This window comes from Saimiri boliviensis, chromosome 3 (genome assembly GCF_048565385.1).
Source record: "Saimiri boliviensis isolate mSaiBol1 chromosome 3, mSaiBol1.pri, whole genome shotgun sequence".
In the NCBI taxonomy this organism is placed as follows: domain Eukaryota; kingdom Metazoa; phylum Chordata; class Mammalia; order Primates; family Cebidae; genus Saimiri; species Saimiri boliviensis.
The window spans coordinates 163,732,270-163,750,037 of NC_133451.1; the positions used below are offsets into that span (position 1 = coordinate 163,732,270).

The following is a 17,768-nucleotide window of genomic DNA, read 5'->3' on the forward strand; positions in this document are numbered from 1 at the left end:
GCATCCCATGATAGTACTTAGTTATCATAAATGACCCACTAAACAAAAAGTTTCAATTACTTCTCTACTGGACAGAACTTATTTTAATTACTGTGTTAGCTAATGGCTTAATAGAAATGATAATGTGACATACATATTTCTCATTTAATTTTTTTCTCTAAACATAAAATTTTACAACCATGAAACTGAAGGAGTCAACCTATTAAATGACTATTAAGCTTGCAAACAAGCTAAGTGGTAATTAAACCTGTGTAAGCAAAAATAAATCAAAATTGTAGCTTTTTAAAAATCAATTTTCATTCCCCGAATTCTAGAGAATGTATACTCTGCCTCCTTTGCTTGTGTTTCAGGGAAGAAGCCCAAAATTTAGGATTCATAAATTAAAATTAAATATTAAGATCAGTAAACCTCAATTGCCACGAACAAACAATATGAAAGAGTACTCACAAACACGACCTCTTTGTTTACCCATGTTTCTTAATGTGATAGCTATACTATGAAATTCCTAAAACAGATGGGAGACTGGCTTAATATTTTGGCAAATAAACACATTCAAGTTAATGAAGATTGGGAGACACTCTGGATTTCAGCGTAAACAATTAAAATTAAAAGATGCTACATTTCCTATTCCATCAGTTGACGGTATACTCATTTTCCTGGCAGAAATTTGGAATCTAAGCAGCTCAGATCCCGTGAGTGCAAGCAACTGATATGCTTAGTGCAACAGGGCCCTGTGAGCAGGCCCTCTAGGGCATGTCCTCTGATTCCTCATGACCATGGACCTTTCCCCGCTTAGTGGATGCTGGGAGTGATCAGGTGGCCCCGAAGAGCAAGGGCCTGAGCCCCAGTCAAGACTGCTGTCAACCTCCATCTGATGGAGGCCACTTCCTTTCCATGAGGCTGCTAGGAATGTCGCCCTATACCCACACTATTTCTATTTTTGCAACATTCTTCCCAGTCCTTTCCTTCCTTCTCTTCGTCTCAGCCAAAGTAAAAGCATCCCTGGAATTTAATGGACTGAAAGAAGACCAGACGACTGAGGGGCAGAACGGGGCCTGAAGTGGCTCTGGAAGCAAGGCGGTTAAGGGAGAGGCAAGAGGGTTGAGCAGAGAGGCAAAAGACAATCTCCCCCTACCCAACTGCCCCTCCCAGGAGCAGATACGGCCCCAACAGCCGGCGATTCCCTCCGGCCTGGAAGACAAAGGAAGGATCAGGGCCCAGTGGTGACGGGGAGGGTGGGGGCAACGACTCGCGTGAGCACGGGGACGTGAGAACGCAGCCCCCGCCCCGTTCTCCGCCTCCCCTAGGAAAGGCGGGGCCCCAACAGCGCCCCGTGACGGGTATCCCCGCAGCGCGGGTAGCAGATCCCAGGCGCCCGCACACGCCCAGGCACAGGCCGCTGCGGACGGGCGCGGTGGGGGAGGGGAGAAACGCGGGGGCGGAGCCGGCGGGTAAAGAAAGGCTGAGCGGCGAGGCGGGGGCGGGGCCTGGGCCAGGCGGGCGGGGCCCGGAGCGGGGCGGGGCGGAGCCGGCAGGCCGGGGGCTGCCGGAGACAGTCACTGCCCTGACGGCGGCGGCGGCGGCGGCGGCGGCGGCGGTTGGCCGATGGGGGTTGGAACGAGCACGACTGATTCTGCTGGGAAAGCTGGAACTGGCAGCCACCGGGGGCCAAGAGGAGGATCCGGAGCTGGGAGTGTGCCCCGGACCCGGCGGAGGAGGCGGCTGCTGTTGGAGTCGCGGGAGCGCTGCTGGCGGCGGCTTCTCAGCGAAGCAAGTGTTTGAGACCGAGAGTCCGCAGCAGCGGCGGCGGCGGCCACGGAGGCAGCTAGGGCCGAGGTAACCGGGGGGCGGCAGCGGCGGTGGAAGTGAGGCTCCTCCCTCGGCTTGGAAGCTGGGAGGCTGAGGCCGGGGCTTGGTTCAGTCCCAACCACCCACCCTCTCCGGCCTCGATCCCCAGATTTGCCCTCTTTCCTCCCTCTGCCGTCGGCCGGATGGGAGCGGGAGCGGGGTACGGGGTGGGAGCGCAGAGGCGGAAGCCGACCGGGAGGCGACCCCTCGTCGGGGATTGGCAAGGACCTCGGGCACCCCCTCCCCCTTCAAAAGACACACCCCTATCTCGGGGCGGGGCGGGGCGGGGTGCAGAGGCGCTCCCAGCCTCGGGAATGGCAGACCTCGGCGTGGAGGCTGCACCTTCGCTCGTGGCCTCTCCGAGGTGGCCCCCCTGTGGCTCCTCGAGGAGGTTCAAACCCAAGGTGCTTCCCTGCGCTGGGAATCCCGGAGTTCCTTTTGTCTGTCAGCTGAAACTGGAGGCCGGACCTGTGGGCAGACACCCACTAGCACCGGAGCACTCTACTCTTTATCCCTTTCCTGCCTTGGAAGGAATTTCTCCCTTGCAGCCTATTCTGCAGCCAGAGTGGTAGATTTTATCCCTGACCTCCATCCTTGGCCCAGAGGAAGGGAGGATTCACATTTTACTTGTGTTTGATTTATCATTCGTATAAGAACTCATTTTTTTTTTTTTAAGCTGTTTCCCATCCAGCTGCGACCCCGGTAATCTTCCCCTAGATTTTTGCAAACTATCAACAAAGAAATGTGCCTGGGAGTAGTAGACAGTCCTTGACTGACTGGACTGTGTAAGTTAATAGAGCTTCCGTAGCTGGCGCTGTTCTACCAGTCTATTGGGAATGAGTGTTTTGGCTGGAGTTATAAGGACTGTATGTACGTAAAGTGTCTCCCCCACCCCTTGCTATGGTAAAGTTGAAAAAATCTTGGGTAACTTGATTGAAATGTGGCTGTTTGGGAAGCGTAACAATGGGGAAGGAAAATGCAGAAAGGAGAATGTGATTATTTCAGGGACATTTGTCTAACTTTTGAAAGTGCCAAAGGTGAAGTACATGGATTTTTGAGATTACGTTAACTGGTAATTGCATCTTTTATTGACCTTAATAAGTTTTTAACATATGATGTTTTGCACTGAGGTTTTTGTTTGTTTGTTTTATTTTAGTTACTTGTGGAAATTTTTGATTACCTGGACGTCTTAAAACCAAGAAACCTGTGAACAGGTTCCTTAAGAATCTGGTGTCTTGAAAAATGCATTTTATGAATGCTTTGAATTAAGAAGGTCTGTCATTTCTGCCACATAAGAGACTCTATAATCTGAAACAGTACCCTGGCAGTTGCCCAGATGCCTGAAACTGGCAAGATCTAGTACTCTGAGTGATCATCCTTCAACGAGAAATACAGAGCTACTTACATTCTGTACCTCATACCGTATAAATGTAATCTCTCTGATGGCATTTAATGCAATGGACCTCTTTTCTGAATCTAATTGTCAGATGCAGAATTAACAGTTGGAATCTGGAGAAGCATTTTGTACAAATTGAAAGATTTGATTTTTTCTTTAGTTTTCCAGATGTATTGTCTCGTCTCTGTACTTGAAACATCCACAATCACATAAACTCCGGTCATAACCATGGAGTTATGTGACTCATTAAGATATAGGAAAAGTGTTGCTGAGCTGTGGAATCAGGCATTTCTCTCTCAGTTCAACAACTAAACTAATGTATAGACTATTAATCAAGAATACGGAACCAAATAAAGTCATGCATGTTCTGGTGACAAAGGAACTCTGTGGTTGTTGAATTTTTTTAGTTACTCTGTCATTCAGTCAACTTAATATGCATCCTGTGTCATAATGGATGGAAAAACCTGTGTTGATGTATCCAGACTCTAGCAAATGAAGATTAAAAGCCTATTATGACTAATCCTTGGGAAGAGAAAGTCTGCAAAATGGCTCAAACCAGTTTACTGCAAGGGAAGCAATTTTACTGTAGGGAGTGGGTTTTCCACAAGCTTCAGCATTGCCTCCAGGAGAAAAGTAACTGCTGCAATAGTGCTGTCAATGCACCATCACTTGTAATGAATTCTGGGAATAATGCTAGTGGTGTCTCTGGAAAGGGAGCTGCCTGGGGTGTGTTGTTGGTAGGAGGGCCTGGCAGTGGCAAGACGGCCCTGTGTACCGAACTCTTATGGCCAAGTTCACCAACAAGTTTGCAGAGAGGTTTACATCGCCAAGTTTTGGCCTTTCATTTCTGCAAAGCCCAGGACTCTGACACTTTGTGTGTTGGAGGGTTTATTAGAGGTCTAGTATCCCAGATCTGCCGCAGTGGACAACTCCCAGGATATGAAGACAAGCTAAGGGATCCAGCAGTCCAAAGCCTCTTACAGCCTGGCGAGTGCGAGAGAAACCCAGCAGAAGCATTTAAAAGGTAACAATAAAAATGTCATGGTGTTCAGATGTCTATGCTGAAATTGAATTAATTTTTAGTTGTAAGTTTTTGTTTTTTTAACTTTGTAGGGTACTTTTACTGGTGCTATACATTTGGCCTTAATCTGAAGTTATGAATATACCTGCTTACTTTGAATATCAAAGGAAGTAAAATTTAGGTTTTCGTATCGCACAGCATATGGATTAAAAGTGTATCTCGATTTTACTTAACAACAATATGTTACTTATATTACCTATAAATGGTAAGAGAAATTTATTCTTAGGGTAGAGAAGCACATTTAGCTGTCTGGAAATAGGTTACATTTTCAAAGGGAAAACTATACATGGAGCTGAATCTAGAGTAGTTATCAGTATAGCATGTAGTATCTTTTTTTTTTCTTACAGTAGTAGTATTTCTTTAAATAAGAAAGGTTTTCCTTAAAAGAGATTATTGACCATTGAGAATCTGAAGAAAATTTGTTAATGAGTTTTGGGATTTATTCCCTTATTAATTGAAAAGCCGAGTGATATTTTGATATTTTGAAGTATGTGAATTTATAAAATAGTGAAAATTTGGGATCATCTTACTACTTTTACTTTTAGTTGGTGGTACAAAGAAAGTGTTTTCTCCTAACTTCAGCAAAGCTTTTTTTCATGGTAAATGGATTGGTCTAAGAAGTGAGCAAGTTGCTTTTCAGAGTGGTTTCAGATTCAAATCTGTTCAAGAAAACTTAATTCCTTGAAAATATATTTTTTTGCATATCATGCCTCTGCTCTTTGTAAAAGCGGCAGGCAAATTGTTAGTTTGTGCCTCAGTTCTGCTTGAATTACCCATTTTGCTATAAGCTTTTTCTCTTCTCTAATAACATTCTTAGCAGGCAAAAGTTTGTTCTCCAAAGATTCTGGTATACTGTGCACTGGAGGTGTGTGTGTTTGTGTGTGTGTGTGTGTGCACGCGCGTGTGTGCGTGTTTGTGTGTTGGTGGTGGGGCTCTCTTCTGTGTGAGTGTGTTTCTAGGAGAGATTTGAACTGCTCTGAATAGAGTGATGTTTGTTTTTATAATAGTCTCAAATCTAATGGGGTGAAATCTATAAATTTGGGAAATAATATTGAAAATATTTAATAGTAATTACAGTAAGCAGAATGTTTCAATCATGATTCTGAGTACTTTACAAATATTAGATCATTTAATCCTCATAATAATCCTGTGAGATAGTTACTACTCCCATTTTATAGATGAGGAAATTGAGGTACAGAGAGCCTAAATAAATTGTCCAAGTTTACAGACCCGTAAGTGGCAGGGCTGAGATTTTAAGAGGGTCTGTGTGTGTGTGTGTGTGTGTGTGTGTGTGTGTGTGTGTGTGTGAATAATCTTAGAAATTCTTAGGAGGACTTGATGGGAAGAGGAGAGGTTTAGAAAGTTTTATGTGTCAAAGCTGGAGAACGGAAGTTGTGTCACAGTGTGGTTTGAGTGTGGATTTTCAGGTTACCCATAGAGGGAGTGGTATTCTAGAATGAGAATTATGGGTGGTACAGAATTCAAATATGGGAGGAGTTTATTAAAGTCAACCAAAGGGACATGTCTTTGAGAGGTGTGATATTCCTGAAGACTCTTTAACGTGTACATGTAGTGCAATTAAACTCAAGGCAAATCTATTATCTTTTGTTGTTAGCCATCAAAGTAAGTGTTAAAACTGTTGTATCATTCTTTAATTAATGAGAAAATCTATTAGTTGATACCTGTGTCGTGTGAGATGCGAGGTTTGATGAAGAGTATTCAATATGAAATCACTGTATAGAATAATGTATTCTTTAATATAAAACTATACTTTTTAATAGAATTAAAGTCTGTACATAAGCAACTCTTTTCCCCTTCTTTTTCTGAAGATACTAGTGACAGAGCTGAATTTTCATTTCTTTGTGATAATCTCATAAGCTATTTAGATTTATTGGCACCTACCAATAACTTTCAAACAGCTTAGTCTGAGATGAACTTAATCGAATGTAACCAAAGTATGTAATTTATAATTTATTGGAATTCATATGTAAATTTCTAATACCCAAATGTTCAATATTTTAAAATCATGTCTGATTACTATATTTTTGATATATTTTGATCCTAAGCATAGCTTTCTCTATGCTATCAAAGATTTTCCTGAAAAATAATTCTTTTATTCAATTGTTCCTTTCGTTTTTTCTTTTTCTGGTGTGATTCTCAGTTATTAACTAATTGAAGAGGAAGAAGCAATTAGAGCTGTGTGTAAAAACCATATCAGTCCTGCCTCTCCGATTTATAGAAAGAGCCAATCACTTTGCATTCCTAGTCTCCACTTTAATAAAAGAGAAGGCTTAGTCTTTCTACTTGGACCATTTTGGTGCTCTTCACTGATTTCTTACTGGATTTTTCTAAAACCTGTGTCACTTTCTTTCTTATTCATTACAGTAATTGATCATGGTATTAATTAGGTAACTATGGTATTGGAACACTCTTTTTGATCATTGATAGAGACACATTTTTGTTAAAACCATGAAGCTGTAATACAGATATATTTACATGCAAACCTGAGAGCACAATTTGAAGTTAAAAAGATGTATTTTTGTTTTGTCTGTGATATTAGATAATCTAGGCCTCTACATTTGGACAAATAATTCAAGGTTCTATTAGTAGAACCTTGTCCTACTGATATTGTAGGTTCTATTAGTGATTGACAGATTTCTTAAATCCATTTGAGAATTATAATAGGAATGTATTTTATTTAGGCATAGATAGATATAATTAAACAGGTGGAAAATGGGCAGAAAACCATTGTTTCCAAAGAGTTATAATATTTTGAGGGAAATAGAAATGAAGTAAGCTAATTATAACATGACAGGAGATTAAATATAAATGTAAGCAAATAGCAGTGAAATATTTATTTATTGCTTTTGACAAAAACTAAATCCAGAACCAGCTTTTGTATTATTACTTTTTAACCTTTAAATTTTTGATAATATTGATGCTTTCATATACAGAATTTTCCCAGTTTGTGATAGTTCAACTTAGGATTCTTTGACTTTAGGATGGTGAGAAAGCAATATACATTTAGTAGAAACCTTACTTTGAGTATCCATACAACTGCTCTCTTTTTAGCTTTCAATACAGTATTCAATAAATTACATGAGATAGTCAACACTTCATTATAAGATAAGCTTGGTGTTAGATGGTTTTGCTCAAGTGTAGACTAATGTAAGTATTTTGAGCATGCTTAAGGTAAGGTAGGTTAAGCTATGATGTTTGGTGGGCTGAAAGTTATTAGACACATTTTTTACTTAAGATATTTTCAACATACAATGGATTTATCAGTGTATAATCTCATCATCGGTTAAGGAGCATCTGTATTCATATGTGAAACAATTTAATAGTTATAGAAGGTTGATAATGAAAAATTTTAGTTATTTGCAGATTCACAAAGCTGGAGAAATTGCAGAGAAGTGATTTACTTACAAAGTATGCTTTTTTAATCCACTTATCTTTTCTTCAGTTTACTTCCTAGCTTCCTTTAAATTTTTTTATGTCTGGTGATAGTAGATAGAATATGTAATATATGAAACAGTATGACTAAATGGTGAACAGGCAGAATTCTGCCTTCATGGAGCTTAAATTCTAACATTAATATTTATCTTATTCCTATAAAAAGAAGTAACCATCAGAGTAAATACTTGTTATAGTATTTATGAAACACATGAACATTTAAACATTGATAGAATTTTGCAATTTGCTAAAGGAAAGGATGTGAAGACACATTGATATCTTTTTCAAATTTTTTTTTTCTTAACTGGTTACAATACAATGCTATTTTTAATTTGTTTACAATATTTTATTTCCACATTTCTGAAACTAAGTTGATGATTATATTTTTACTTACTTTGAGAACCAAAGGCTGATTTCTTTAATTTTGCCTCCCATTTTAGGCCTTTAGTGCAAATCTTTGTATATTTTGCATTGAATGTATCTTTTCTAGAGTTAGTGTTACAGGTGGACTCCTAGTAGCCCTAATAATTGTAAAACAAATTACAATTATTTTTGACAAAAGGCTCAAGCATCTAAGCGTATGAGGGTGGAGGGTAGTAGCATTAGGTTTTGTGGCTGGTTTAGAAGATAGTTATTTCATTCAACCAGAAACTCCTTTCTGGACTTTGAACAGAAAAATCGTTTTGCAGATTTAGAAGGATGTGTAAGTTTTGAAAGTTTATAGAAAATTTATGCTAATGGTTAAAGGCAGTATACTTTGTTAGAAAAAGAATGCAAACTCGGAGACCAAATGCTGACATTTGTTTTGTATGTCAAATGGGAATCTTTGAATGTTTGGATGTTCTTTCTAGTTATCTCCTCCAGGAGCATTTATGGATCTTCACTTATATCTAGGGTTTAGCTTTTTAGCTTGTGTTGTAGTTATTTATGCATGTATCTTTTGTTATCTTCCCTATTAGGCATATGCTTCTTCTTGGCATACGAATTTCTGATCCATGACTGATGAATTTTTTATATTTGCCATAGTGCTTTGTATGGCACTTTGCATATAGTAATTGTTAAATGACTGTCTTTTGAATGAGTGCATAATGGTACTTGCCTGTCTAGAATATGTGTGATAGGCATATTTCTCTTGAATAAGAAAGCAAATTGAAATGTTACATGATTTAGGTAAGCTTTAAATGCAGACAAGACTGGCAGAGTGATTATTAATTTATTAACCTGCTGTCTGTTCTTTAGCATGTATTAATATGGCATTAGTCCAGATAGTTTTAAGTGGCCAGATATCTATATCCTGTCTCAACTGGCTCCAGGCATTTTTGGCACACTCAACAAAGGGGCCAAGAACAGAAGGGGGCTGGAATGTGTGCCTCCTTCTTACCCTCACTTGTATGTTTTCAAGGCAAAATATATTACATTCATGATCAATATTGTATAACTAGTGCTATTTAAGATAACTGTCATTATCCATTCTTAAGTACTGTCAAATTAAAAGATCCTTCTAAAGTATCATTACTATTCAAACTTTAAATAAAATAAATATATCAATATAATTTCATAATCAGATGTTTACATGTTTGTCTTTTAGTCTAAAGACCATCATCTTTCACTGAATGGTCCATTGTTTCCAACGTTTAACTATACCCTTTCTACTTCAAGTTATAAACTTCTGTTTATTCAGATCCCACTTTCCCTTCTGAAAATCTTTTCTTTTTACCCTAGATTGGCCGTTTTTTTAATACTTCAATCTAAATGCTGCTTCCTTTGGTTCCTGATACTCTATCATTTGCTGAACCAGTCCTCAGCCTCTAGTCACTTCTGCTTTAATGTACACCACTAAATATTGCTCCTGTTGCATACTTAGACCTTTGAAGTCAGCTACGCTCTTAGTTCTTTTCTGCAATCTAATTTGTTTGATAACTCAGAATCCTTTTAGATCAAAGAGAGTAAAGTGGTGCCCTACAAGTTGAGTATGTTTCTTTTTTTCCCAATTCAGTAAATTTCACATATATATTCAGATTTTTGCTTTTTCTTGGAAAAAAAACACACCTGGAAATTTTGACAATACTGGGCTCTCATTCCTTTGAGTCAGCTGATGTTTTTATATGAGCCATACATGCTCTAATTTGATTCAGTCTTTACCATGTTCTATTATTCTATACCAGGACCAGTTCATGTGTTTACATATGCCAGCCTGGCTCCTACTCATTTTCAAAGACAAATATGTTTTTTATTCCTCTGGAGAAAAACACTCTATTCTTTATCACTCCCAAAATTTGCTCTCATACTGTCTAGAGTCTGTATCTACAAGTGCTGCTTCTTCTTCCCTATTAATTTCCCTTCCTCTTTCCTATCAGTTTCTAATTAGCTTACTGAAATCTAACGTTCATCTCTACACATTTACAGAAAGATGTTTTTGCATTATTGCCTGTGAACTTATTGCTCAATTTGCATTTAGCCTTTAAATGATGTACTTTAGAGATTTATTATTATTATTATTTGCACTTTTTTCCTTTTAGAATCTCCCACTGACTCTATTCTTTGGTGGACCTTCCTCTGGGTTCTCTCTGGGTGTTTTCCTCACAAGCTTAGATCTTCTCTCTTTATACATATGCCTTCAATTAATTTGTTTACTTACATGGCTACCAATGCATAGATAAAGCTGTTGACGCAGATTTGATTGCTAATAAGATAGCAATTGCTAATAAGATAGCAGTCAAATCTGCTTCAACAGCCTTATCATCATTCTGATCAATAGATATCCTTTCACTTGGTAGTCCCTCACTAACGTATGCTTAAACTAGCTTCTCTTGAAGCATTTCTATTCGTTGATGATTTATTCATTTCTTAAACAAGTATTCAGTGTCAACTATGTGCCAGATATGTACTGTTAGGGCTAAAGTGGTGAGCCAAGCAGAACACTAAATTACGTGAGGGAAAATACATTGAATAAATAATCACACAAATACCTGTTAAGAAAACACCTTTGGTAAGTGATAAGAAGGAAGAAATAGGATGATAAGAAAGCATGTAATAGGAAGCTTGATTATTATCTAGAAATCTGGGAAAACTGACTCCTTATCTAAGTTCTATAATGATTCTTATTTCATAGGCTCTTTTCTGCTAATAAAAATGTAATCTTAGGATCATTGATATTAGCGTCCCCTGGGAGGTTGTTAGCAATGCAGACTCTCAGGTCTAGGGAATCAGAATCTGCCTTTTAATGAGATCCCTAAGTGAATCCTGTGCGCATTAGAGTGCTTTGAGAAGCACTGTCCTAGGCAGAATTCTAGAGTTTTCTTTGACTATCTTCTGTCATAATATTCTAGTCTAAAATATTTCATCTTTTTCTTGGGATAGTCCTCGAATTCATTTACCCTACTCTACAATTTTTATTCACCCATTCTAGTTGATCTACTTGATTCATTTTTCTCATAGTTGTCTAACTAACCATAGTAAAACAGTATTTTCTTTAGGACATTCGTTGAGCTTGTGATAACCCACATAACAAATTCAAATTTCTCTGCTTAGTTTTAGAAACTTTTAATAATTTGATTATGCCTCATCTAACATATATTTCTATAAGTTCAACAGAGTGCACTGTGCTCATTCATTCTTTCAATAATTATTTTTAAGTGTATGAGACATATTAAAGCTTATAGGAGATACGGACAAATGAGAACATTCCAATTTTTAGCATTTAGTAAAAGCTTTACATGAACAGTAGAGATATGAAACTTTTGTTTGATGTATGTTAAGGATATGATTTTTTTTGCAGTTTGCTTTTAGGTCTTCGTTTTTAGCAATTTTGCCTTTTTAAATTTTAATTTTGTGAAGTAAAATAGTTTGTTTTTTTTTTTTTTTTTTTTTTTTTTTTGAGACGGAGTTTCGCTCTTGTTACCCAGGCTGGATTGCAATGGCGCGATCTCGGCTCACCGCAACCTCTGCCTCCCAGGTTCAGGCAATTCTCCTGCCTCAGCTTCCTGAGTAGCTGGGATTACAGGCACGTACCACCATACCCAGCTAATTTTTTTTTTTGTATTTTTAGTAGGATGGGGTTTCACCATGTTTACCAGGATGGTCTCAATCTCTTGACCTCGTGATCCACCCGCCTCGGCCTCCCAAAGTGCTGGGATTACAGGTTTGAGCCACTGCGCCCAGCCTGATTTTTATGAAATAAGATAACTAAATCCTTTTTTTTATATTTAAAAATCTCTTTGGCTGGTTGTGTTAGCTCATACCTGTGGGAGGCTAAAGTGGAAGGATTGCTTGAACCTAGGAATCTAAGACCAGCCTGGTAACACAGTGAGACCCAATCTCTATAAACAAACAAATCAACAAATGTCTTTGAAGTGTATTCCAATTGGTTGCCTGTCTTTACCCTCTAGTTGTTTTAGTAGTGTCTTTGACCATATAATTTTCATTGTTTCAAATTTCAAACCCATATCTATTATGCTAACCTAATCTCAGAAATATTTCTAATGCCATTTTCTTTCTACTGTGCACATGTTTACCTAAATGTAGTCTTTAATGATAAAATTGAGTTTGAAAATGTTTATTTAATTGCTTAATAAAACTCAGTATTAAGAAGAATTACATGTTCCTCATAGTTATCTTGAAAAATGATTTGGAGCTTTCCAGAAACTGGTAGCCTTTTACAGTTGTCTCATTTGTCTCTATTGTTGGCTCTATTCTTTGTACCTCTATCTTATTGTGGTCTTTGTCCTAAGATATTGCAGGTCTTTTCACAAGAGGAAAAGTGTACTTCTTTGTCTTTTAATTCTGGCTCCGCCGTTAAGATTTGCTTTGGCCAGTGGATTGTTAACAGACATGACCCAAACAGAAGCTTGAAGTTGAGCTTGTCTTCTTGTGTTTCTCCACCACAATGAGAAGGACAAGATCTTGCTAACACTGATCCAAGGAACATGAGAGAGCTGTGGAGCAGATGGGACCCAACCTGCGACTTGTCTCCAACCGTAGAGTAGATCAACAAGAACACAGATGCAGAAGAAAGCTAAAATGATTGTTATCTTAAGCCACAGAGTTTTGGGGTGTTTATGATATACCAGTATTGTGAAAATAGCTAACGATACAAAAATTAAATATTTAAAATGGGAAGTCATTAATTTTTATCAAAAATATAGGAGTCACCATTGATTCATCAGTTTCATTTGTTGTCTACATTCAGTCCACCAGATACTTTGGTCCTGTCTCCAAGATAAAACAAATACCTCCACCTCTCTCTCTCTCTATCAGTACTACTCCCATTTTCTACTGCCTGAACTACTACAGCACTAGATTCCTAACCTCTCTTGTTGTTGCTATTGTTGTTGCTCTTATTTTCACAAAGCAAAGTTACCAGATCGTGTTACTTCCCTGTTTAAAATCTGCCAATAGCTTCTTACTATGTTTAGAATAAAACCTAAGCTCTACATGGTCTACCCCTTGCCTAGCCTTTGACCTTATCCTGTACACTTTCTCTTTCCACATGGTTCTTCATCGACATTGTCCTTATTATATTCTAAAATAGGCCATGTTCCAGCCAGCACGTTTTTGTATGGCTACTCGCCCTGTTATCACTTAGGTACTATCTTTAATGTTACCTCCTCAGAGAGCGTTCCTTATTCACTGAGTCTTTAGAAGTCCCCTACCCAGTCATTGTCTTAAATCACATCACCCCATTTAGTTGTCTTTATTCTTAATTTTCAGTATTCTTTCATGATCTGGAACTATTTGTTCATTCATTTCTTTTGACTTTCTGCCCATCTATTGGCATGAACAGAGTATTTGCCTTTCTTTTCCTCTTTGTATCCAAGACTTATTATACCATAAGAACTTAGAAATTATTTCTTGAATTAATGAATAACTATTTATATTTTAACTTAACATTATAATTTTATTCACACTGATAATTTTTATTGCTTTAGCCATATTCGATTTTTAAGTAGTCCATAGTTGTTTTTTGTAGAACAATTTATGTATGTTGATTATATAGTTATAGATGAAAAGGATTAGTTTTAAACCAGTATTTTGGTTATTGTATATGTTGAAATTAATTTTTATCAAATGGAAAATCTTTTGAATAGCAGTAGATTTATGTTATTTGATGAGAGTCATAGGAGGTCACCTTTTGCCTCTCTTCTATAAATCAAAGTTTCAACTGTGGAATAGCTGTTATTCTTTCTGAGACTATCAAAGTTAATATTTATTTGGAAAGGAGACAAAAATTTTGAATTCAATCTCAATTGATATATTGGTTAAGTTGCCGCTGAGAGGGACACAGCTCACAAACAATAAAAGTCACAGGAATTGAAAGAAAAAAATTAACAGCCCCAAAGGAGAAGAAATCCTTATAAGAAAGCAATTTATGGGAGAAATGTTAGATTGTTTTCATCCCCTAAAGCGTTTCAGTGAGATGGAAAGTAAACAGGAAAGCAAACATACATGTACCTACTCATTTTTTTTTTTTTTTGGTCATATCTGCTTCTAATCTGAGTTTTCTGTCATGTTTTAAAGAACAAATAATCCACATATAAAGGCCCTGAGTATCCTTTCGAATTGAAATCTACTTTACTCACACACATACCCCATAGATGACCCTTCTTGGGTATTTCCTTTTTATGAAATCTATGTAGTGTGAACATAAGAAGAGATATATGGGTATACACACATACTTGTTACAGACTCTAGTTTTGTACATTTTTTTATTCTTTAGCAACAGTTGTCAATTTCTTTAATGCATTTACAGACAATTTTCTTTTACAGTAGCACAAAATAAGCCAAATACCTGGTGGTAAATCTAATCAAAGATGTGTTCAATCTGTACACTGGAAACCAAAACATTAAGAAAAACTGAAAAAAAATTAAGTAACTGGAGGAATATATCATTTTTATGGATTAGAGGATTCGATATTGTAAAGAGGCCAATTCCCACAAGTTAACCTATAGCTTCAATATAATCCTAACAAAAATCCCAATTGCACTGTTTGTGCATTTAGTCTCTTACAATACCTCACATCATGTAGCCCCTGGAAGCTCCCCCTTACCTTCAGAAGTAAATGAGAGTGAAATGAGCTAATATTGTATTAGTATTTCTTTGAAAATAATTTTGACGTCACAGACTCCTGGAAAAGTTCTCATACGTTCCTAGGGTTCCCATATCACACTCTGAGAAACAGTAACCATCCATTCTTTTGCTCACCTAGTTGACCATTTCACACTTCCCACTTTTCAACCTCGAATACCTCCCAGCCCTTACTCTTAGCTAGTAAATTGGCTTCCTATATAATAAAAAGTATTTAAATAAATAGCATATACATACACACGTATATATATTTAGAAGAGAACATCTACACATTCACTGGAACATCTACTATTCTAACCCTCCTGCATTTACATCTATATAGTCTACCTGACATTAACTAGGGATATAGAGTATGGATCTATACGCTAATTACGGTTAAACCATCGGTGCTCCTTTTCCATTCACTTATTTACCAGATCCCACCCCATCTCACCTACTCAATGACATATTTATAGCACTTTACACTTTCTCATCATTATTCAAATATCATGTACTAGTTCCCTTTTTAAAACACTCCCTCAACCTGCATCATTCTTTATCTACTACTCAACTTCACTGCTCCCCTTTACAGCAAATGCTTCAAAAAATTCTGCCCATATTTACTATTCTTCTTTCATGCATTCATGATCCTGTTAGAGTATAATCAAGCTTTATTTTCTACTCCACCAGTATTCCGAAACCTCCATATTGCTAAACCCAATGCTCACTCCTCAACAGAGCTAAAATACTTGACATGACTTATCTCCTACTGCCCACCCCACCCCACTTCTAGCAATACTTTCTTCACTTTCTGACTTTGTTCTCTCCTCTTAACAATACTAGCGACTTTTTCTTCATATCTTACCAATCATGTTAGTCCATTTAGTGTTTCTATAACAGAATACCTGAGGCTGAGTAATTTTTAAAGAAAAGAGGTTTGTTTGCCTCATGAGTCTGGTTGCTGGAAAATCCAAGAGCATGGTACTGATACCTGCTTGGCTTCTGATGAGGGCCTTGTGCTGTGTGACAGCATGGCAGAGAAGTGGAAGGGGAAGCAGGCGCATGCCAAGAGACTTAGCACTAGAGGCAACCTCACTTCATAACTCACCTGCTTTCTTGGGAACTAATCCATTCCCTGGAGATCTAATCTAATCTTAAGAGAAACATATTAATCTACCTTAATAACTTATTCACCTCCTAAAGGGACCACCTCTAAACATTGCTCTACTGAGAATTAAGCTTCCAACATGAGTTTTGGCAGGAACACTCAACCATTGCACCAGCCTTTGATCTTGAAATACATCAGGGTTCAAATCTTGGATCTCTTTTCTTTGTTTGCATTTGCTTCTTATATAAAGCTCGTTAATGGTCTTAATTATCAAGTATATCTCAAGTATATCAAGTGGACCCAGTATTATTTACGCAGCCAGCACCTCTTCTCTGAATTTAGACCTATAAATCTTAACTGCTTACTCAACTTCTTTGTGTAGGTTTCTAATGTTGAACATGTTCAGAATTAGACATCTGACTTCCAGCCTGCATTTTGCTGCTCCCTTAGTCTTCTCCTTTTTAGTAAATAGCAATTTATCCTTCTAAGGAAACCACTAAGTACTAGTACAGTAATTGAAGTGAGAGACAGTGGTGCTTGGATTTGATTTGGTGAAGTATCATTGCAAGTGAAAAGTGTATCCTAATTTATGTTTCAAGATTCATCTGACATATTAGATGTGGGGTATGAAAAATTGAGGTCCTCCACTTTTATGTCAGTTATAGCTATTAAAATTTGTTTGCTATATTTGAAATTTAAACGGATAAATTTTAAATATATCTATATTCATGTATTTAATAATGAATTCATTACATGTTAATATAAATAAAATTTTGATAAAAGAATATGTTGTCTCAGACCAAAAAAAAACTTAAGAGAATGGCATTGTTTTTCATTTTTTGCAAATCTTTTTTAGTTTGTGTTGAAAGCTTCTTGAAGTGTTATTTTTCCTTCTTTAGAGAAAAAATGCCTTTTTTCTCTGGTTCCCTTTAAGGTTTTCTGTCTTTGGATTTCTGGCATGATGTGCCAAAATGTGGTTTCTGGGTGTTTTTATATTTTATATTTATTGAGTTTCTTAAATCTGTGGATTGAGGCTTTTCCTAAGTTTGGAAAAGCCTTAGTCTATAGTGCCTCCAGTTTATTAATTGTTTTTATTTGATGCATTCTTTTTCTTTGGAGACCACAATTACATATATGTTGTTCCTTTTAACAGTGTTCCACACATCTTTTTAATATTTTTCTGTTTTCTCTTTTTCTTTTTTTTCTCTGTGCTTCAGTTTGGATATTTTCTATCAACTTGTTTTGAATTTCTAATCCTGTCTTCTGTTCTAATAAGAATGGTGTTGAATACATTCAGAGTTTCTAGTGTCAAATATTGTATTTTTTTTAGTTCTAGAATGGAATTTTATTTCTTTTTATAGGTTACATTTCAAAATTATAATTCTTTTATCTATTTTTATCCATCTGCTCTACTTTCTTTAACATATTAGTCATCGATAGTTTATACTAGCAAAAGTATTTATATTATTCCTTGGTCTGCATCAATTATTTTTGTTTTCTCTAGATTATCAATCTATATTCCTGACTTTTTACTGTTTAATAATTTTTTATTTTTTATGTCTAAGTGTGTGTTAAATGATTATAAATTTCCAGGTGATATCTTTTATCAGAATAGGCTTTCTAATTAAAACAAAATAACAACAACAAGAAAACCTTGGACCGATAGGGTGAGGGGGCTGATGCAGTCAGTCATTAAGCTGGGCTTGTATTTTTTTATAATATTATTAAGACCCCTGGTTTATTTCTATTATTTTTATGTGGTTCTCTTAAGCTTTTGGTTGGAGACTCAGAAGAGTCTTTTTAGCTCTGAAGACCCTTG

At 37.1% G+C, this 17,768-nt stretch overlaps 1 protein-coding gene across 2 annotated transcripts in view; it reads left to right on the top strand.

Annotated features, from left to right (window-relative positions):
• Positions 1-1,553: 1,553 nt before the first annotated feature.
• The window catches only part of ANKRD50 (ankyrin repeat domain containing 50), a 50,375-nt gene continuing 34,160 nt past the window's right edge, over positions 1,554-17,768 (top strand). The window contains exons 1-2 of one of the 2 annotated variants that reach the window (XM_003936244.4): positions 1,554-1,836; positions 3,005-4,268. In XM_003936244.4, coding sequence (XP_003936293.1) covers positions 3,757-4,268 — 512 coding nt within the window. In that variant the 5' untranslated portion in view covers positions 1,554-1,836; positions 3,005-3,756. Of the gene's footprint in view, positions 1,837-2,227; positions 2,551-3,004; positions 4,269-17,768 lie in introns of those variants that run through there. The other variant, XM_074396931.1, reaches the window with a different exon arrangement.